This window comes from Nerophis lumbriciformis, linkage group LG02 (genome assembly GCF_033978685.3).
Source record: "Nerophis lumbriciformis linkage group LG02, RoL_Nlum_v2.1, whole genome shotgun sequence".
NCBI lineage: Eukaryota > Metazoa > Chordata > Actinopteri > Syngnathiformes > Syngnathidae > Nerophis > Nerophis lumbriciformis.
In genome coordinates this window covers 71,400,143-71,420,548 of record NC_084549.2, presented here as the reverse complement: position 1 = coordinate 71,420,548, position 20,406 = coordinate 71,400,143, and the positions used below count along the sequence as shown (strand labels likewise).

The window sequence follows — 20,406 nt, the reverse complement described above, 5'->3', positions numbered from 1 at the left end:
ACAAAATAGTACAAAGTAAACATAGAGAAACCTGAGAAGAACTATTTTTGCAGGTTTACTGCCAGGAAGTCACGTGGTCTGTGTAACATTTATTTGGTCTGTTGTTCTTTATTTAAGTATGGTGATTCATTTATGCAGTAATTATTATTTAAATATCATTTAATCACATTTTTATTTTTAAGTAGCACTTTTTCATGTTATTTATTTTATGTATACAGTCCCGCACTTTAGTTCCTACCCGTCGTTTCCTTACATCCGTAATCGGGAACGGACGAGGGTTGAAATGAAAAGAGGTGACAACAACAGCGAGACAACAAGATGGCGCAACCAAATGTGACAGTTGATGCTCTTACGCAATTGGCTGTTAAACTAGTCCCGCCCACTGCTCACTGACCACTTCCTGTTTTTCTAGGTTCCAGAACCCGAGTGCCTTTGCTCATGCAACTAACTTTGCTATATTCTTTCTGGGTTCTTCCAACCCCCCCCCAAAAAACAAATATCGAACGTTTTATCAAGCACATTTTTGTATTGATATCCATTACGTGTCTATCGTAGGGTTGTACAGTATACCAGGACTAGTATAGGACCGCGATACTAATGAATCATATTCTGTACTATACCGCAGAGGTGGGACCAAGTCATTGTTTTGCAAGTCACAAGTAAGTCTCAAGTCTTTGCCCTCAAGTCCGAGTCAAGTCCCGAGTCAAGACAGGCAAGCCCCGAGTCAAGTCCAAAGTCAAGACTGGAAAGTCTCAAGTCAAGTCCTAAGTCCTGCATTTTGAGTTTCGAGTCCTTTCAAGTCCTTTTAACCACAGACTAATATATTAACACAGATTGTGTATGCTTTTCAAACGCTGTATTTATTTATTAAAACAAGTGCATTTTAAATTGCAGGAAAGAAAATTGTGCTGACATTGCACTTTATAATAGCACTATTAACCAGTCATTTTAAACATTAACTCATTCCTTTACAGAACAAACACATTGAAAAATAAAGTGCAAATGTACTTATTTGTACAAAAGTGTTAACATTGAAAAAACATGACATATACGTGAACATAACAAAAAAGTTGTACTTTTTATATGTCAGCTAGGGCCCTATGCTGCATTGCATTTGCAAAAGACCAAATTAGCCAAGAGTCTGTCAGTCATTTGTGCACGATGGGGGCGTAGTATGATGCCACCATGGCTGAAAACTCGCTCCACTGGAGCACTGGAGGCAGGCACTGCCAAGACTCTCATGGCCACTCGGAACAGTGAAGGAAGAGTCTTCATGTTCAATGCCCAGAACAAAAGGGGGGAGAGAGTTGTTTTGGGTTGGTGCACTACTTGTAAGTGTATCTTGTGTTTTTTATGTTGATTTAATTAAAAAAAGAAATTTTTTTTTTTATTTCTTGTGCGGCCCGATACCAATCGATCCACGGACCAGTACCGGGCCGCGGCCCGGTGGTTGGGGACCACTGAGGTAAACAACCAACAGTATGTCAGAAAGCTAGCTAAAACGGTACACATATTCATAATATAGTATACATTTTAACTGACCTTTATTTGACTATTTTTGCCTTTTTTTAGGTGGCTAAAATACGCGGTGCTGCTGACCGCCTTCTAACGTTACGTGTGATATATTGACTAACGTAACCCTGCTTAAAAAAAATCACTGAAAAAAAAGTATGAATAAGGTAGTGAACTGCAACAGATTCCCGTGTTTGCAATAACGTTATAACGTTAGCAGTGAGTTTACAGCCTCACTGATTTAACTACACAGCAAATAAAAGTCACGTTACTTAGCCAATAAACGTTATCATACATTCAAAACTTACCATTCTTTGTGCAACTTCAAATGCCGGACGAAGTTGGAAGTTGTTGCCTCTCCATCAGTAATTTTCGAACCGCATGTGTTGCATACTGCAAACCGTTTTGTGTTGACCACCTCGTAATTTTTATACCCAAACAAAATTATTTTAGGTATCATTTTTTGTTCACTGGCGTGTGGTTTGGACATGTCTTCTTCGTTGGTTGTCCTGCAATTTGATTGGATGAATGCTGTGTGATGAAAACAAAGTAGATCTAATTTGATTGGCTGTTGTACTGAGAGCACACCAGCTGACACACGCAACGCTGATAGACAAGTACACGATGAAAAATACGGAGCGCTCCCGAATAACTTTTTCATCTTTGGGTTTTGGGGAAAGTAGCAAGTCATGTCAAGTCATGTCAAGTCAAAAGGCTCAAGTCCAAGTGAAGTCACAAATGTAAAATATATATAAATATAATAATAAAAATATAAATATATATAAATGTGAAACCTAAATAAATATAATTAAAAAAAATATATATATATAAGTGTAAAATATATATAAATCCATCCATCCATTTTCTATAAAATATAAATAAATATAATAAACAATCTAAATATATATAAATGTAAAATATATATAAATATAATAAAAAAAATATAAATATATATATAAATGTAAAACCTAAATAAATATAATAAAAAATATAAATATATATAAATGTAAAATATACATAAATCCATCCATCCATTTTCTATAAAATATAAATAAATATAATAAACAATCTAAATATATATACATGTAAAATATATATAAATATAATAAAAAAATCTAAATATATATAAATGTAAAACATAAATAAATATAATAAAAAATATAAATATATATAAATGTAAAATATACATAAATCCATCCATCCATTTTCTATAAAATATAAATAAATATAATAAACAATCTAAATATATATAAATGTAAAATATATATAAATATAATAAAAAATATATAAATATATATATAAATGTAAAACCTAAATAAATATAATAAAAAATATAAATATATAAATGTAAAATATACATAAATCCATCCATCCATTTTCTATAAAATATAAATAAATATAATAAACAATCTAAATATATATAAATGTAAAATATATATAAATATAATAAAAAAATATAAATATATATAAATGTGAAACCTAAATATAATATATATATATATATATATATATATATATATATATATATATATATATATATATATATATATATATAAGTGTAAAATATATATAAATCCATCCATCCATTTTCTATAAAATATTAATAAATATAATAAACAATCTAAATATATATAAATGTAAAATATATATAAATGTAATAAAAAATACATATAAATATATATATAAATGTAAAACCTAAATAAATATAATAAAACATATAAATATATATAAATGTAAAATATACATAAATCCATCCATCCATTTTCTATAAAATATAAATAAATATAATAAACTATCTAAATTTATATAAATGTAAAATATATATAAATATAATAAAAAAATCTAAATATATATAAATGTAAAACATAAATAAATATAATAAAAAATATAAATATATATAAATGTAAAATATATATAAATCCATCCATCCATTTTCTATAAAATATAAATAAATATAATAAACAATCTAACTATATAACAATGTAAAATATATATAAATATAATCAAAAATATAACTATATATAAATGTAAAATATAAATAAATATAATAAAAAATATAAATATATATAAATGTAAAATATACATAAATCCATCCATCCATTTTCTATAAAATATAAATAAATATAATAAACAATCTAAATATATATAAATGTAAAATATATATAAATATAATAAAAACAAATCTAAATATATATAAATGTAAAACATAAATAAATATAATAAAAAATATAAATATATATAAATGAAAAATATATACAAATCCATCCATCCATTTTCTATAAAATATAAATAAATATAATAAACAATCTAACTATATAACAATGTAAAATATATATAAATATATTAAAAATATATAAATATATATACATGTAAAATATAAATAAATATAATAAAAAATATAAATATATATAAATGTAAAATATATATAAATATAATCAACAAATATAAATATATATAAATGTAAGCCAGTAACACCAACATAACACAGCAAAGGGAAGCTGTTGAAGTCCCTGATAAAGGCACAACAATGTGAGTTTATGATCTTTGACTGCCACCTACAGCAAAATGTGCAGAATTACTTCCATTAATCGACTCTTTCAACGTTTTATCCCGACAATAAAACCGTCTAATCGTGTCATGTTCTTTATCCAACCAGCTGTGGTGACATTAAAGCGACGCAATAAAGCATGTTGTTCCACTCAGGCGCGACGGCGCATGCGCGGTCCCCGCCGGCGGAGGCGGGACTAAAACGTCACTCCGTCATTCCGGCGCGCGCCCTCGCCTCAGCCAATCAGCGTCGAGGTAAACACTAGGTTACGTCATTGTTATTGTGCAGCGCCACAAGTCAGCTCCAGCTGCTGCAGATTTCGACACCACTTTAGTGTTTTTGTGTGTATTTAGGTCGACGAAGGAGGAGGCGAAGCAAACAACACGATGGCGCTACCGAAGGACGCTTTATCGGAGGAGAATTTGCAAGGTATGGCGCCTTTTTTGTTCCGGAAATGCTATCGCTAGCTAGCTAGCTAGCTAGCAAGACATTGTTCTGTTGCTGTGTAAATTAAACTAACTATTTGTGTTGAATACTCGTTATAAATACAATTCTAGCTTAATACCATGGTATATTTTATGTATAAACTAAACTATTTGTGTTGAATAGTCGCTATGAATACAACTCTACCATGGTATATTTTATGTGTAAACTAAACTAACTACAAACCCCGTTTCCATATGAGTTGGGAAATTGTGTTAGATGTAAATATAAACGCAATACAATGATTTGCAAATCCTTTTCAACCCATATTCAATTGAATATGCTAAAATGACAACATATTTGATGTTCAAACTGATAGACATTTTTTTTTTTTGCAACTAATCATTAACTTTAGAATTTGATGCCAGCAACACGTGACAAAGAAGTTGGGACAAGTGGCAAAAAAGACTGACAAAGTTGAGAAATGCTCATCAAACACTTATTTGGAACATCCCACAAGTGAACAGGCAAATTGGGAACAGGTGGGTGCCATGATTGGGTATAAAAGTAGATTCCATGAAATGCTCAGTCATTCACAAACAAGGACGGGGCGAGGGTCACCACTTTGTCAACAAATGCCTGAGCAAATTGTTGAACAGTTTAAGAAAAACCTTTCTCAACCAGCTATTGCAAGGAATTCAGGGATTTCACCATCTACGCTCCGTAATATCATCAAAGGGTTCAGAGAATCTGGAGAAATCACTGCACGTAAGCAGCTAAGCCCGTGACCTTCGATCCCTCAGGCTGTACTGCATCAACAAGCGACATCGGTGTGTAAAGGATATCACCACATGGGTTCAGGAACACTTCAGAAACCCACTGTCAGTAACTACAGTTGGTCGCTACATCTGTAAGTGCAAGTTAAAACTCTCCTATGCAAGGCGAAAACCGTTTATCAACAACACCCAGAAACGCCGTCGGCTTAGCTGGGCTTGAGCTCATCTAAGATGGACTGATACAAACTGGAAAAGTGTTCTGTGGTCTGACGAGTGCACATTTCAATTTGTTTTTGGAAACTTTGGACGTCGTGTCCTCCGGATCAAAGAGGAAAAGAACCATCCGGATTGTTATAGGCGCAAAGTGTAAAAGGCAGCATGTGTGATGGTATGGGGGTGTATTAGTGCCCAAGACATGGGTAACTTACACATCTGTGAAGGCGCCATTAATGCTGAAAGGTACATACAGGTTTCGGAGCAACACAAGCAACGTTACCATGGACGCCCCTGCTTATTTCATCAAGACAATGCCAAGCCACGTGTTACATCAACGTGGCTTTATAGTAAAAGAGTGCGGGTACTAGACTGGCCTGCCTGTAGTCCAGACCTGTCTCTCATTGAAAATGTGTGGCGCATTATGAAGCCTAAAATAGCACAACGGAGACCCCCGGACTGTTGAACAACTTAAGCTGTACATCAAGCAAGAATGGGAAAGAATTCCACCTGAGAAGCTTAAAAAAATGTGTCTCCTCAGTTCCCAAACCTTTACTGAGTGTTGTTAAAAGGAAAGGCCATGTAACACAGTGGTGAACATGCCCTTTCCCAACTACTTTGGCACGTGTTGCAGTCATGAAATTCTAAGTTAATTATTATTTGCAAAAAAAAAGTTTATGAGTTTGAACATCAAATATGTTGTCTTTGTAGCATATTCAACTGAATATGGGCTGAAAAGGATTTTCAAATCATTGTATTCTGTTTATATTTACGTCTAACACAATTTCCCAACTTATATGGAAACGGGGTTTGTAGTTAGTTTACACTAGGGCTGCAGCTAACGATTATTTTTCTATCGATTAATCTATAGATTATTTTTTTCGATTAATCGGTTAATCTATAGATTATTTTTTCGATTAATCTATAGATTATTTTTTCGATTAATCTATAGATTATTTTTCCTTTTACCGATTTTTTTTTTAATTTAAAATGAAGAGGAAAAAATAAATGTAGGCCAGTTTTTTCAAAAGGCATGGCTTTTATTTACAAAAAAAAAAAGTATGGCCACTCAGTCAACATTGACAACAACATGACAAAATATTCTGTAACAATGTAAACATTTAAAACTTTTAACATTTAACAAAATTAAAAGTAGCTTATTTGCTTTTTAATGTGCAAATATAAAAGTAAACATCCAGTGCAAATCTTAATATTCTGGAATAGTATAAGCATTTCAAAAGTAAAAGTATTGCTTATTTTGCTTTAAAATGTGCAAAAATAAAGATAAACATCCAATACAAAAAAGTGCAAAACGGAAATATTCTGTAACAAGTGTAAACATTTCCACAAAAGTAAAAGTATTGCTTATTTGCTAAAATGTGCAAAAAATAAAGCTAAACATCCAATACAAAAAAGTGTACAGTGTAAACATTTCAACAAAAGTAAAAGTATTGCTTATTTTGCTTAATAACACAACAATGATAGTATGATTAAAGTGAAAGTTAATTGTTGGTGTGTACATAGTATATGTAACTGTTAATGTTGTAAAAGGTATTTGCACAACTAATTAACGTTAGCGTTTGTGACACGTCTTGTGCCGTGGGGTTCTTTCAGGACCGACAGACTGAACGCCAGACGGCTTTGCCAGGTTTACAATCTTTTAATTGTACACAAAGTCTTTTCTCTTCCAACTGCGCGGATCGCGCACCTGGGCACGATTGCGGCGTCGCTCCCGGCGCGCCCCGCCTCGCCGCTCGCTCGCCGCCGCCGCCTCTCCACAGCGTTAAAGAGGAGCGCGTCTTTGTAAACACTGAACAGGCACGCCAAACGCGCCTCTCAGAGCGAAACGGTGCTTTAGTTTATGAATTTACAACGCAGATACAAATGACACATTCATGTTTTTTGTGTAATAATGACAACGTATACGCACGCGGACGATTGACTTGTTGATGGTGATGGCAAGAACGCTGTCGGGGGTTTTCTTTTCAAATGTTCCTTCATAGCCGTTGTGCTGCTATGATAGGCCATTTCCGCTCGACACAGTGTGCATACAACAACATTATTAGGCCGTTTATTGAAATACTCCCACACTTTTGACGACTTTTGGCGTGCTTTTTTCCCCTCGCTCGCATCGTCTGCTTTGCGCTCCGCCATGACAGTAGTGTGACGTAAATATGCGACGCGCCGACGCACAAAAACGGCGTCGACGTATTTACGTAACCGATGACGTCGACGCGCCGATCTCAGGGCGGACACTCTAACCACAAGGCCTCTGAACAATATCCAGTGTTGTGGTCTTTCTGGCGTCACTTCCTCTCCGAACTCAGTTTGTAAACGATCAATGAGTCCATACAAAGCTAAGAGCCGGGTGTCAGGTTCAAACACCGAACTATCTATTAAACGAGACAAGAAGCAAGGAATCAAACAGAGACAGGATTAGCTTGTGAGGAGAGCGCATCGACCTCGTACAGTGTCACCCCGCCGCTCTGAGGAAGGAGTTCCACGCCTCCTCCTTTATTTGGGCATACCCTGATTACATAGCTGCAACACCATTAGTCAAATTGTGTGTAAGCAAATGGAATAAAATGTAAGAAAATTGAATGTGGTGTTTGGAAAAGTGTGTAAATCCTTTTGAAAAAAAGGACACACAGTTGGTCAAATTGTGTGTAAGCGAATGGAAAAAACTAAGAAAATTGAATGTGGTGTTTGGAAAAGTGTGTAAATCATTTTAAAAAAAGACACACAGTTAGTAAATTTGTGTGTAAGCAAATGGAAAAAACTAAAAAAAATTGAATGTGGTGTTTGGAAAAGTGTGTAAATCCTTTTTTTTTTTAAAAGACACACAGTTAGTAAAATTGTGTGTAAGCAAATGGAAAAAAAACTGTAAGAAATTTGAATGTGGTGTTTGGAAAAGTGTGTAAATCTTTTTGTAAAAAGACACAGTTAGTAAAATTGTGTGTAAGCAAATGGAAAAAAAACTGTAAGAAATTTGAATGTGGTGTTTGGAAAAGTGTGTAAATCTTTTTGTAAAAAGACACACAGTTAGTCAAATTGTGTGTAAGCAAAAGGAAAAAAACTGAAAGAAAATTGAATGTGGTGTTTGGAAAATTGTATAAATCCTTTTGGAAAAAAAGACACACAATTAGAAAATTTGTGTAAGCAAAAGGAAAAAACTGAAAGAAAATTGAATGTGGTGTTTGGAAAAGTGTGTAAATCCTTTTGAAAAAAAGACACACAGTTGGTCAAATTGTGTGTAAGCGAATGGAAAAAACTGTAAGAAAATTGAATGTGGTGTTTGGAAAAGTGTGTAAATCATTTTAAAAAAGACACACAGTTAGTAAATTTGTGTGTAAGCAAATGGAAAAAACTAAAAAAAATTGAATGTGGTGTTTGGAAAAGTGTGTAAATCCTTTTTTTTTAAAAAAAGACACACAGTTAGTAAAATTGTGTGTAAGCAAATGGAAAAAAAACTGTAAGAAATTTGAATGTGGTGTTTGGAAAAGTGTGTAAATCTTTTTGTAAAAAGACACACAGTTAGTCAAATTGTGTGTAAGCAAAAGGAAAAAACTGAAAGAAAATTGAATGTGGTGTTTGGAAAATTGTGTAAATCCTTTTGAAAAAAAGACACACAGTTGGTCAAATTGTGTGTAAGCGAATGGAAAAAACTGTAAGAAAATTGAATGTGGTGTTTGGAAAAGTGTGTAAATCATTTAAAAAAAGACACACAGTTAGTAAATTTGTGTGTAAGCAAATGGAAAAAACTAAAAAAAATTGAATGTGGTGTTTGGAAAAGTGTAAATCCTTTTTTTTTTTAAAAAAGACACACAGTTAGTAAAATTGTGTGTAAGCAAATGGAAAAAAAACTGTAAGAAATTTGAATGTGGTGTTTGGAAAAGTGTGTAAATCTTTTTTTAAAAAGACACACAGTTAGTAAAATTGTGTGTAAGCAAATGGAAAAAAAACTGTAAGAAATTTGAATGTGGTGTTTGGAAAAGTGTGTAAATCTTTTTGTAAAAAGACACACAGTTAGTCAAATTGTGTGTAAGCAAAAGGAAAAAACTGAAAGAAAATTGAATGTGGTGTTTGGAAAATTGTGTAAATCCTTTTGAAAAAAAGACACACAATTAGAACATTTGTGTAAGCAAAAGGAAAAAACTGAAAGAAAATTGAATGTGGTGTTTGGAAAAGTGTGTAAATCCTTTTGAAAAAAAGACACACAGTTGGTCAAATTGTGTGTAAGCGAATGGAAAAAACTGTAAGAAAATTGAATGTGGTGTTTGGAAAAGTGTGTAAATCATTTAAAAAAAAGACACACAGTTAGTAAATTTGTGTGTAAGCAAATGGAAAAAACTAAAAAAAAATTGAATGTGGTGTTTGGAAAAGTGTGTAAATCCTTTTTTTAATAAAAGACACACAGTTAGTAAAATTGTGTGTAAGCAAATGGGAAAAAAAACTGTAAGAAATTTGAATGTGGTGTTTGGAAAAGTGTGTAAATCTTTTTGTAAAAAGACACACAGTTAGTCAAATTGTGTGTAAGCAAAAGGAAAAAAACTGAAAGAAAATTGAATGTGGTGTTTGGAAAATTGTGTAAATCCTTTTGGAAAAAAAGACACACAATTAGAACATTTGTGTAAGCAAAAGGAAAAAACTGAAAGAAAATTGAATGTGGTGTTTGGAAAAGTGTGTAAATCCTTTTGAAAAAAAGACACACAGTTGGTCAAATTGTGTGTAAGCGAATGGAAAAAACTGTAAGAAAATTGAATGTGGTGTTTGGAAAAGTGTGTAAATCATTTTAAAAAAGACACACAGTTAGTAAATTTGTGTGTAAGCAAATGGAAAAAACTAAAAAAAATTGAATGTGGTGTTTGGAAAAGTGTGTAAATCCTTTTTTTTAATAAAAGACACACAGTTAGTAAAATTGTGTGTAAGCAAATGGAAAAAACTAAAAAAAATTGAATGTGGTGTTTGGAAAAGTGTGTAAATCCTTTTTTTTTTTAAAAAGACACACAGTTAGTAAAATTGTGTGTAAGCAAATGGAAAAAAAACTGTAAGAAATTTGAATGTGGTGTTTGGAAAAGTGTGTAAATCTTTTTGTAAAAAGACACACATTTAGTCAAATTGTGTGTAAGCAAAAGGAAAAAACTGAAAGAAAATTGAATGTGGTGTTTGGAAAATTGTATAAATCCTTTTGAAAAAAAGACACACAATTAGAAAATTTGTGTAAGCAAAAGGAAAAAACTGAAAGAAAATTGAATGTGGTGTTTGGAAAAGTGTGTAAATCCTTTTGAAAAAAAGACAACACAGTTGGTCAAATTGTGTGTAAGCGAATGGAAAAAACTGTAAGAAAATTGAATGTGGTGTTTGGAAAAGTGTGTAAATCATTTTAAAAAAGACACACAGTTAGTAAATTTGTGTGTAAGCAAATGGAAAAAACTAAAAAAAATTGAATGTGGTGTTTGGAAAAGTGTGTAAATCCTTTTTTTAATAAAAGACACACAGTTAGTAAAATTGTGTGTAAGCAAATGGAAAAAAAACTAAGAAATTTGAATGTGGTGTTTGGAAAAGTGTGTAAATCTTTTTGTAAAAAGACACACAGTTAGTCAAATTGTGTGTAAGCAAAAGGAAAAAAACTGAAAGAAAATTGAATGTGGTGTTTGGAAAGTTGTGTAAATCCTTTTGAAAAAAAGACACACAATTAGAAAATTCGTGTAAGCAAAAGGAAAAAACAAAAAAAAATTGAATGTGGTGTTTGGAAAAGTGTGTAAATCCTTTTTTTTTTTAAAAGACACACAGTTAGTAAAATTGTGTGTAAGCAAATGGAAAAAAAACTGTAAGAAATTTGAATGTGGTGTTTGGAAAAGTGTGTAAATCTTTTTGTAAAAAGACACACAGTTAGTCAAATTGTGTGTAAGCAAAAGGAAAAAACTGAAAGAAAATTGAATGTGGTGTTTGGAAAATTGTGTAAATCCTTTTGAAAAAAAGACACACAGTTGGTCAAATTGTGTGTAAGCAAAAGGAAAAAACTGAAAGAAAATTGAATGTGGTGTTTGGAAAAGTGTGTAAATCCTTTTTTTTTTTAAAAGACACACAGTTAGTAAAATTGTGTGTAAGCAAATGGAAAAAAAACTGTAAGAAATTTGAATGTGGTGTTTGGAAAAGTGTGTAAATCTTTTTGTAAAAAGACACACAGTTAGTCAAATTGTGTGTAAGCAAAAGGAAAAAACTGAAAGAAAATTGAATGTGGTGTTTGGAAAATTGTGTAAATCCTTTTGAAAAAAAGACACACAGTTGGTCAAATTGTGTGTAAGCAAAAGGAAAAAACTGAAAGAAAATTGAATGTGGTGTTTGGAAAATTGTGTAAATCCTTTTGAAAAAAAGACACACAATTAGAAAATTTGTGTAAGCAAAAGGAAAAAAACTGAAAGAAAATTGAATGTGGTGTTTGGAAAAATGTGTAAATCATTTTAAAAAAAGACACACAGTTAGTAAATTTGTGTGTAAGCAAATGGAAAAAAGTAAAAAAAAATTGAATGTGGTGTTTGGAAAAGTGTGTAAATCCTTTTTTTTTTAAAAAAAAGACACACAGTTAGTAAAATTGTGTGTAAGCAAATGGAAAAAAAAACTGTAAGAAATTTGAATGTGGTGTTTGGAAAAGTGTGTAAATCTTTTTGTAAAAAGACACACAGTTAGTCAAATTGTGTGTAAGCAAAAGGAAAAAAACTGAAAGAAAATTGAATGTGGTGTTTGGAAAAGTGTGTAAATCCTTTTGAAAAAAAGACACACAGTTGGTCAAATTGTGTGTAAGCGAATGGAAAAAACTGTAAGAAAATTGAATGTGGTGTTTGGAAAAGTGTGTAAATCATTTTAAAAAAAGACACACAGTTAGTAAATTTGTGTGTAAGCAAATGGAAAAAACTTAAAAAAAAATTGAATGTGGTGTTTGGAAAAGTGTGTAAATCCTTTTTTTTTTAAAAAAGACACACAGTTAGTAAAATTGTGTGTAAGCAAATGGAAAAAAAACTGTAAGAAATCTGAATGTGGTGTTTGGAAAAGTGTGTAAATCTTTTTGTAAAAAGACACACAGTTAGTCAAATTGTGTGTAAGCAAAAGGAAAAAACTGAAAGAAAATTGAATGTGGTGTTTGGAAAAGTGTGTAAATCCTTTTGAAAAAAGACACACAATTAGAAAATTTGTGTAAGCAAAAGGACAAAACTGAAAGAAAATTGAATGTGGTATTTGGAAAAGTGTGTAAATCCTTTTGAAAAAAAGACACACAGTTGGTCAAATTGTGTGTAAGCGAATGGAAAAAAATGGAGAAAAAAAAGCTGCAGCTGCTTCTAAGGGGAGGGGGGTCATAAACTGCTGCACTGGGTCATAAACAGTTCAAACAAAAAGGTGCTTGGAGCAGTGTCAGGTTTGCCTCCTCTCTGCTTGTAGATTTCGGGTCCTGATAAGGCCCGAGATCTGAGAAACCGACACCTCTACGGCGCATTCCATCGCACACAGTGGAGCTGTCCGCCTTTTGCTTGATAAGATCAAAGACAGCTTTTTGTCTTCACGCAGGGCAACCTGAACTAGTAGCAAACAAGTTGTGTGATAACTTATATACAATTATTCTGACAGCCGGAGATTCAAGAAATAAAGTAAAAATTTGTTCGAGGAGGGGGACCTTAAACGCTGGTTTAGTGTGGATGAAACGGGGGTTGGGCTAAATAATTATTACTTTAAAGTGTGGACATGGCCTTAAGCTTTGGGGTGTACAGAAAAATACAGAAAAAAATAGCCATTTTGATCCTTTTTATACATTAAAGACACCGAAACCAATTTAATGTAGATCAATCGATACATGACAAAATATATAAACAAAACATGTATCCACATTTTAGCTTTATGTTATTCTGTAGGGCTGGGCCATATGGCTGAAAACTGCATCACGATATAAGTTTTTTTTATTTTGGTCGATATCGATAATTCTTTGTTTTTTTCATGACCCGTGGACAATATGGAGCAGGAGAAAAATATATTAAATGTTAACATTTTTTATTTCGAACGTAAACGTAAGGAAATGTCACGTCAACACAAGCATGGAAAACACCCAACGTAAACAAACATCTAAAATCACATTCAACACTTAACAGCAACCTCTTTAAATAAAGGTGCAAACATAAAGAATATGGCAGAAATGCTTAATAGAGTGTAACAAAATAATAAATGATAAATGGGTTATACTTGTATAGCGCTTTTCTACCTTCAAGGTACTCAAAGCGCTTTGACAGTATTACCACATTCACCCATTCACACACACATTCACACACTGACGGCGGGAGCTGCCATGCAAGGCGCTAACCAGCAGCCATCAGGAGCAAGGGTGAAGTGTCTTGCCCAAGGACACAACGGACGTGACTAGGATGGTAGAAGGTGGGGATTGAACCCCAGTAACCAGCAACACTCCGATTGCTGGCACAGCCACTCTACCAACTTCGCCACGCCGTCCCCTATTATATATTTAATATATTATACACTATTTTAAAGCTGCAAGCAGCGTTGGTCGGGCCCGCGTATTTGGCAGGTGCTAGTCCTAAGTGTCCCAATACTTTTGTTTAGTTTTCGTCATAAGTGTCCCAATACTTTTGTCTACTTTTAGTCCGAATTGTCCCAATACTTTTGTCTAGTGTACCTACCTTGTCAGCATAGTGTGGGCATGCTGATGCTTCGTGCTTTTAAGCAGCCATCTTAAAAAAACAGCAGTGCAGCAGCATCAGCGCAGCGGTTCTTTGAAGGGTCATAAAATCAAAACCGGAGCAGTTATAAAAAAAGTTCTGTTGTTGTAATCACAAGGGTTCAATCTCTGTCCTGTGTTAGTTTGAAGGCGAAACGACAAACGCGCTCAGAGGAGTTCGTTTTTGAAGGAAGGAGACCGGTTTTTACAAAAAAAATGGTTTTGAAGGGGGAATAGCAAACTTCCTGTTGATTTTTGCTGTGGGTTGTCAATTTATGAAATGTAGGTCTAAGTGAGACCTACATTGAGGTTTTTGTTTCATGTCTCTCCGACCTTCCCAGTGGGAGTTACAGGCAGTTTTGTCATTTTTTTCTTCCGAGGAGCAGTTTTTTCTCCGTTTTATTCAAAAATTGCTCTAGAGCGCAATTTTTAATTTTGGGGTTAGGTTTTTTTTATTAGATCGCAATTTCTGCCAGTCCTGATGTGTGCGTTCAGTTTGGTGAGTTTTGAAGCGTGTTAAGGGGGTCAAATTACAGCTCAAAGAGGCAAAATTGACTGTTTTTACTCAAATGTAGTGTTGAAGGGGGAATAGCAAACTTCCTGTAGATTTTTGGCCGAGGAAATAAATTAATAAAATTTAAGTCTAAGTGAGACCTACATAGAGGTTTTTGTTTCATGTCTCTACGACATTCGTACTGGGAGTTAGAAAAAGTTTACTTTGTAGGGGGCGCTAGAGCGCAATTTTGAGTTTTGGGGTTTGTTTTTTTTACCAAAGAGTTTTGTTCGAGTTTATTTATGTGTGCGTCAAATTTGGTGAGTTTTGAAGCATGTTAAGGGGGTCAAAGTAGTGCGCAAAGCTGCGGAACAATAATAAAGAATAATTAAAGCTGCAAGCAGCGTTGGTCGGGCCCGCGTATTTGGCAGGTGCTAGTCCTAAGTGTCCCAATACTTTTGTCCAGTTTTAGTAGTATGTGTCCCAATACTTTTGTCAAGTTGTAGTCCTAAGTGTCCCAATACATTTGTCCAGTGTAGGTGTCCCAATACTTTTTTCCAGTGGTAGTCCTAAGTGTCCCAATACTTTTGTCCGGTGGTAGTCATAAGTGTCCCAATACTTTTGTCTAGTGTACCTACCTTGTCTGCATTGTGTGGGCACGCTGGTGCTTCCTGCTTTTAAGCAGCCATCTTAAAAAAACAGCAGCGCAGCAGCATCAGCGCAGCGGTTCTTTGAAGGGTCATAAAATCAAAACCGGAGCAGTTAGAAAAACGCTGTTCTGTACTTTTATATACAAGGGTTCAATCTCTCTCCTGTGTTAGTTTGAAGCCGAAACAACAAACGCGCTCAGAGGAGATAGTTTTTGAAGGAAGGTGACCGGTTTTTACAAAAAATTTGTTTTGAAGGGGGAATAGCAAACTTCCTGTTTATTTTTGCGGGGGGTTGTCAATCTATGAAATGTAGGTCTAAGTGAGACCTACATAGAGGTTTTTGTTTCATGTCTCTCCGACCTTCCCAGTGGGAGTTACAGGCAGTTTTGTAATTTTTTTCTTCCGAGGAGCAGTTTTTTCAGCGTTTTATTCAAAAATTGTGCTAGAGCGCAATTTTGAGATTTGGGGTTAGGTTTTTTTATTAGATCGCAATTTTTGCCAGTCCTGATGTGTGTGTTCAGTTCGGTGAGTTTTGAAGCATGTTAAGGGGGTCAAATTACAGCTCAACGAGGCAAAAGTGACTGTTTTTAGTACTTTTTTGTCTTGAAGGGGGAATTGCCAACTTCCTGTTGATTTCTGCCCAAGGATGTACAATTATGAAATCTAGGTCTAAGTCAGACCTACATAGAGAATTTTGTTTCATGTCTTTCCGACCTTTCTAGTGGGAGTTACAGGCAGTCTAGTTTTTTTTCCCCCTAGGGGACGCTAGAGCGCAATTTTGAGTTTTGGGGTTCGGTTTTTTCATTAAAAGACAATTTTCGCAGGTCCTGATGTGTGGGTCAAATATGGTGAGTTTTGAAGCATGTTAAGTGGGTCAAATTAGTGCTCAAAGAGGCGGCCGGTATAATAATAATAAAACCTTACAAATTCAATAGGTCCTTATGTCCCATTGCATAAGGACTTCCTTTGGGAGTCCTTATACAATGGGCCATGCGGGCCCTAATAATAAAACCTTACAAATACAATATACACAGTGTATATATTAAAATATTGTATTTAAAATAGTACAAAGTCAACGTGTAAACATAGAGAAACCTGAGAAGAACTATGTTTGCAGGTTTACTGCCAGGAAGTCACGTGGTCTGTGTAACATTTATTTGGTCTGTTGTTCTTTATTTAAGTATGGTGATTCATTTATGCAATAATTATTATTTAAATATCATTTAATCACATTTTTATTTTTAAGTAGCATTTTTTCATGTTATTTATTTTATGTATACAGTCCCGCACTTTAGTTCCTACCCGTCGTTTCCTTACATCCGTAATCGGGAACGGACGAGGGTTGAAATGAAAAGAGATGACAACAACAGCGAGACAACAAGATGGCGCAACCAAATGTGACAGTTGATGCTCTTACGCAATTGGCTGTTAAACTAGTCCCGCCCACTGCTCACTGACCACTTCCTGTTTTTCTAGGTTCCAGAACCCGAGTGCCTTTGCTCATGCAACTAACTTTGCTATATTCTTTCTGGGTTCTTCCAACCCCCCCAAAAAAACAAATATCGAACGTTTTATCAAGCACATTTTTGTATTGATATCCATTACGTGTCTATCGTAGGGTTGTACAGTATACCAGGACTAGTATAGGACCGCGATACTAATGAATCATATTCTGTACTATACCGCAGAGGTGGGACCAAGTCATTGTTTTGCAAGTCACAAGTAAGTCTCAAGTCTTTGCCCTCAAGTCCGAGTCAAGTCCCGAGTCAAGACAGGCAAGCCCCGAGTCAAGTCCAAAGTCAAGACTGGAAAGTCTCAAGTCAAGTCCTAAGTCCTGCATTTTGAGTTTCGAGTCCTTTCAAGTCCTTTTAACCACAGACTAATATATTAACACAGATTGTGTATGCTTTTCAAACGCTGTATTTATTTATTAAAACAAGTGCATTTTAAATTGCAGGAAAGAAAATTGTGCTGACATTGCACTTTATAATAGCACTATTAACCAGTCATTTTAAACATTAACTCATTCCTTTACAGAACAAACACATTGAAAAATAAAGTGCAAATGTACTTATTTGTACAAAAAACATGACATATACGTGAACATAACAAAAAAGTTGTACTTTTTATATGTCAGGGCCCTATGCTGCATTGCATTTGCAAAAGACCAAATTAGCCAAGAGTCTGTCAGTCATTTGTGCACGATGGGGGCGTAGTATGATGCCACCATGGCTGAAAACTCGCTCCACTGGAGCACTGGAGGCAGGCACTGCCAAGACTCTCATGGCCACTCGGAACAGTGAAGGAAGAGTCTTCATGTTCAATGCCCAGAACAAAAGGGGGGAGAGAGTTGTTTTGGGTTGGTGCACCACTTGTAAGTGTATCTTGTGTTTTTTATGTTGATTTAATTAAAAAAAGAGAAGAAAAAAAATATTTCTTGTGCGGCCCGATACCAATCGATCCACGGACCAGTACCGGGCCGTGGCCCGGTGGTTGGGGACCACTGAGGTAAACAACCAACAGTATGTCAGAAAGCTAGCTAAAACGGTACACATATTCATAATATAGTATACATTTTAACTGACCTTTATTTGACTATTTTTGTCTTTTTTTAGGTGGCTAAAATACGCGGTGCTGCCGACCGCCTTCTAACGTTACGTGTGATATATTGACTAACGTAACCCTGCTTAAAAAAAAACACTGAAAAAAAAGTATGAATAAGGTAGTGAACTGCAACAGATTCCCGTGTTTGCAATAACGTTATAACGTTAGCAGTGAGTTTACAGCCTCACTGATTTAACTACACAGCAAATAAAAGTCACGTTACTTAGCCAATAAACGTTATCATACATTCAAAACTTACCGTTCTTTGTGCAACTTCAAATGCCAGACGAAGTTGGAAGTTGTTGCCTCTCCATCAGTAATTTTCGAACCGCATGTGTTGCATACTGCAAACCGTTTTGTGTTGACCACCTCGTAATTTTTATACCCAAACGAAATTATTTTAGGTATCATTTTTTTGTTCACTGGCGTGTGGTTTGGACATGTCTTCTTCGTTGGTTGTCCTGCAATTTGATTGGATGAATGCTGTGTGATGAAAACAAAGTAGATCTAATTTGATTGGCTGTTGTACTGACAGCACACCAGCTGACACACGCAACGCTGATAGACAAGTACACAATGAAAAATACGGAGCGCTCCCGAATAACTTTTTCATCTTTGGGTTTTGGGGAAAGTAGCAAGTCATGTCAAGTCATGTCAAGTCAAAAGGCTCAAGTCCAAGTGAAGTCACAAGTCATTGATGTTCAAGTCTAAGTCGAGTTGCAAGTCTTTTTACATTTTGTCAAGTCGAGTCTAAAGTCATCAAATTCATGACTCGAGTCTGACTCGAGTCCAAGTCATGTGACTCGAGTCCACACCTCTGCTATACCGCCTCTAAAAAGTACCGGTAAAGTGTCAAACAACAGTAAGTGATTATTACATTTTAATGTTAAAACAGAAAATAAGCAGATATTAACAGTAAATGAACAAGTAGATTAATAATCCATTTTTACAGTTTGTCCCTAATAATGTGTACAAAATAATAGGTGTATAAATGACACAATATGTCAGCAGACTAATTAGGAGTCTTTGTTTGTTTACTTACTACTAAAAGACAAGTTGTCTAGTATGTTCACTATTTTATTTAAGGACTAAATTGCAATAATAAACAAATGTTTCATGTACACTAAGATATTTTGTTCCAATAAAAACAATAATGCCATTTTTTGTGGTTCTTTTTATATCGAAATACATTTTGGTACCGGTACCAAAACATATGGTATCCGGACAACCCGAGTCTATCGCGATATGTATTGATATTCTTTCATTGACCCGACCCTAGTTATAGGTAACAAAAGCAATTTGTGTCTTCTTTACTAATATTATCGATACCTTTTTGAGGTGGTTATTACATTTTAACAGAATTGTAGATAGGTAGGAGGATACAATAGCTCACAATGTAAACAAATTCCATGACATCCACTGTAATGATACCAAGTACAATAGCGTATCTAGTTGATACTACTATGATTACATCAATATTTTTTTACCACCACTAAATGAGGACTTTGAATATGACCAATGTATGATCCTGTAACTACTTGGTATCGGATCATTACCCAAATGTGTGGTATCATCCAAAACTAATGTAAAGTATCAAAGAAGAGAAGAATAAGTGATTATTACATTTTAACAGATGTGTAGATAGAACATGTTAAAAGAGAAAATAAGCAGATATTAACAGTAAATGAACAAGTAGATTAATAATACATTTTTACAGTTTGTCCCTCATAATGTGTACAAAATAATAGGTGTATAAATGACACAATATGTTACTGCATACGTCAGCAGACTAATTAGGAGTCTTTGTTTGTTTACTTACCGTATTTTCCGCACCATAAGGCGCCCTGGGTTATAAGCCGCGCCTTCAATGAACGGCATATTTCAAAACTTTGTCCACCTATAAGACGCCCCGTGTTGTAAGCCGCATCTAACTGCGCTAAAGGAATGTCAAAAAAACAGTCAGATAGGTCAGTCAAACTTTAATAATATATTAAAAACCAGCGTGATGTGGGCGCGCATGGAGTCGTATATCAACATGGACGGAGCTGCGTGAAAAAAGCCACCCGGCCTCTTCGCGTAAACTTAAACTTACCTTAACCACTCGCTCATCTTTTCTTCATCCATCCATCCCTTCGAGTTAGCTTTTATGATGACGCCGGCTGGAAAGGTCTCTTTTGGCAAGGTCTTCCTTTTGAATATCACCATGGGTGGAAGTTTCTGGCCATTAGCATGGCAAGCTAGAACCACAGTGAAGGATGACTTCTCATTCCCTGTGGTGCGAATATTCACCGTACGTGCTCCCGTTGTATCCACAGTGCGGTTCACAGGAATATCAAAAGTCAGTGGAACCTCATCCATGTTGATAATGTTCTCTGGCCGGATCTTTTTTTCAGCTATCTTGTTTTTACAATATGCACGGAAAGTAGCCAGCTTTTCTTGAAAGTCTTTAGGCAGTTGCTGTGAAATAG

At 34.5% G+C, this 20,406-nt stretch overlaps 1 protein-coding gene across 1 annotated transcript in view; it reads left to right on the top strand.

Moving 5' to 3' along the window:
- Positions 1–20,406, top strand: part of bnip4 (BCL2 interacting protein 4) — a 42,303-nt gene that overhangs the window by 9,704 nt on the left and 12,193 nt on the right. Inside the window, exons 5-6 of the mRNA XM_061983242.1 lie at positions 4,216–4,314; positions 4,414–4,489. Coding sequence (XP_061839226.1) covers positions 4,216–4,314; positions 4,414–4,489 — 175 coding nt within the window. The remainder of the gene's footprint in view (positions 1–4,215; positions 4,315–4,413; positions 4,490–20,406) is intronic.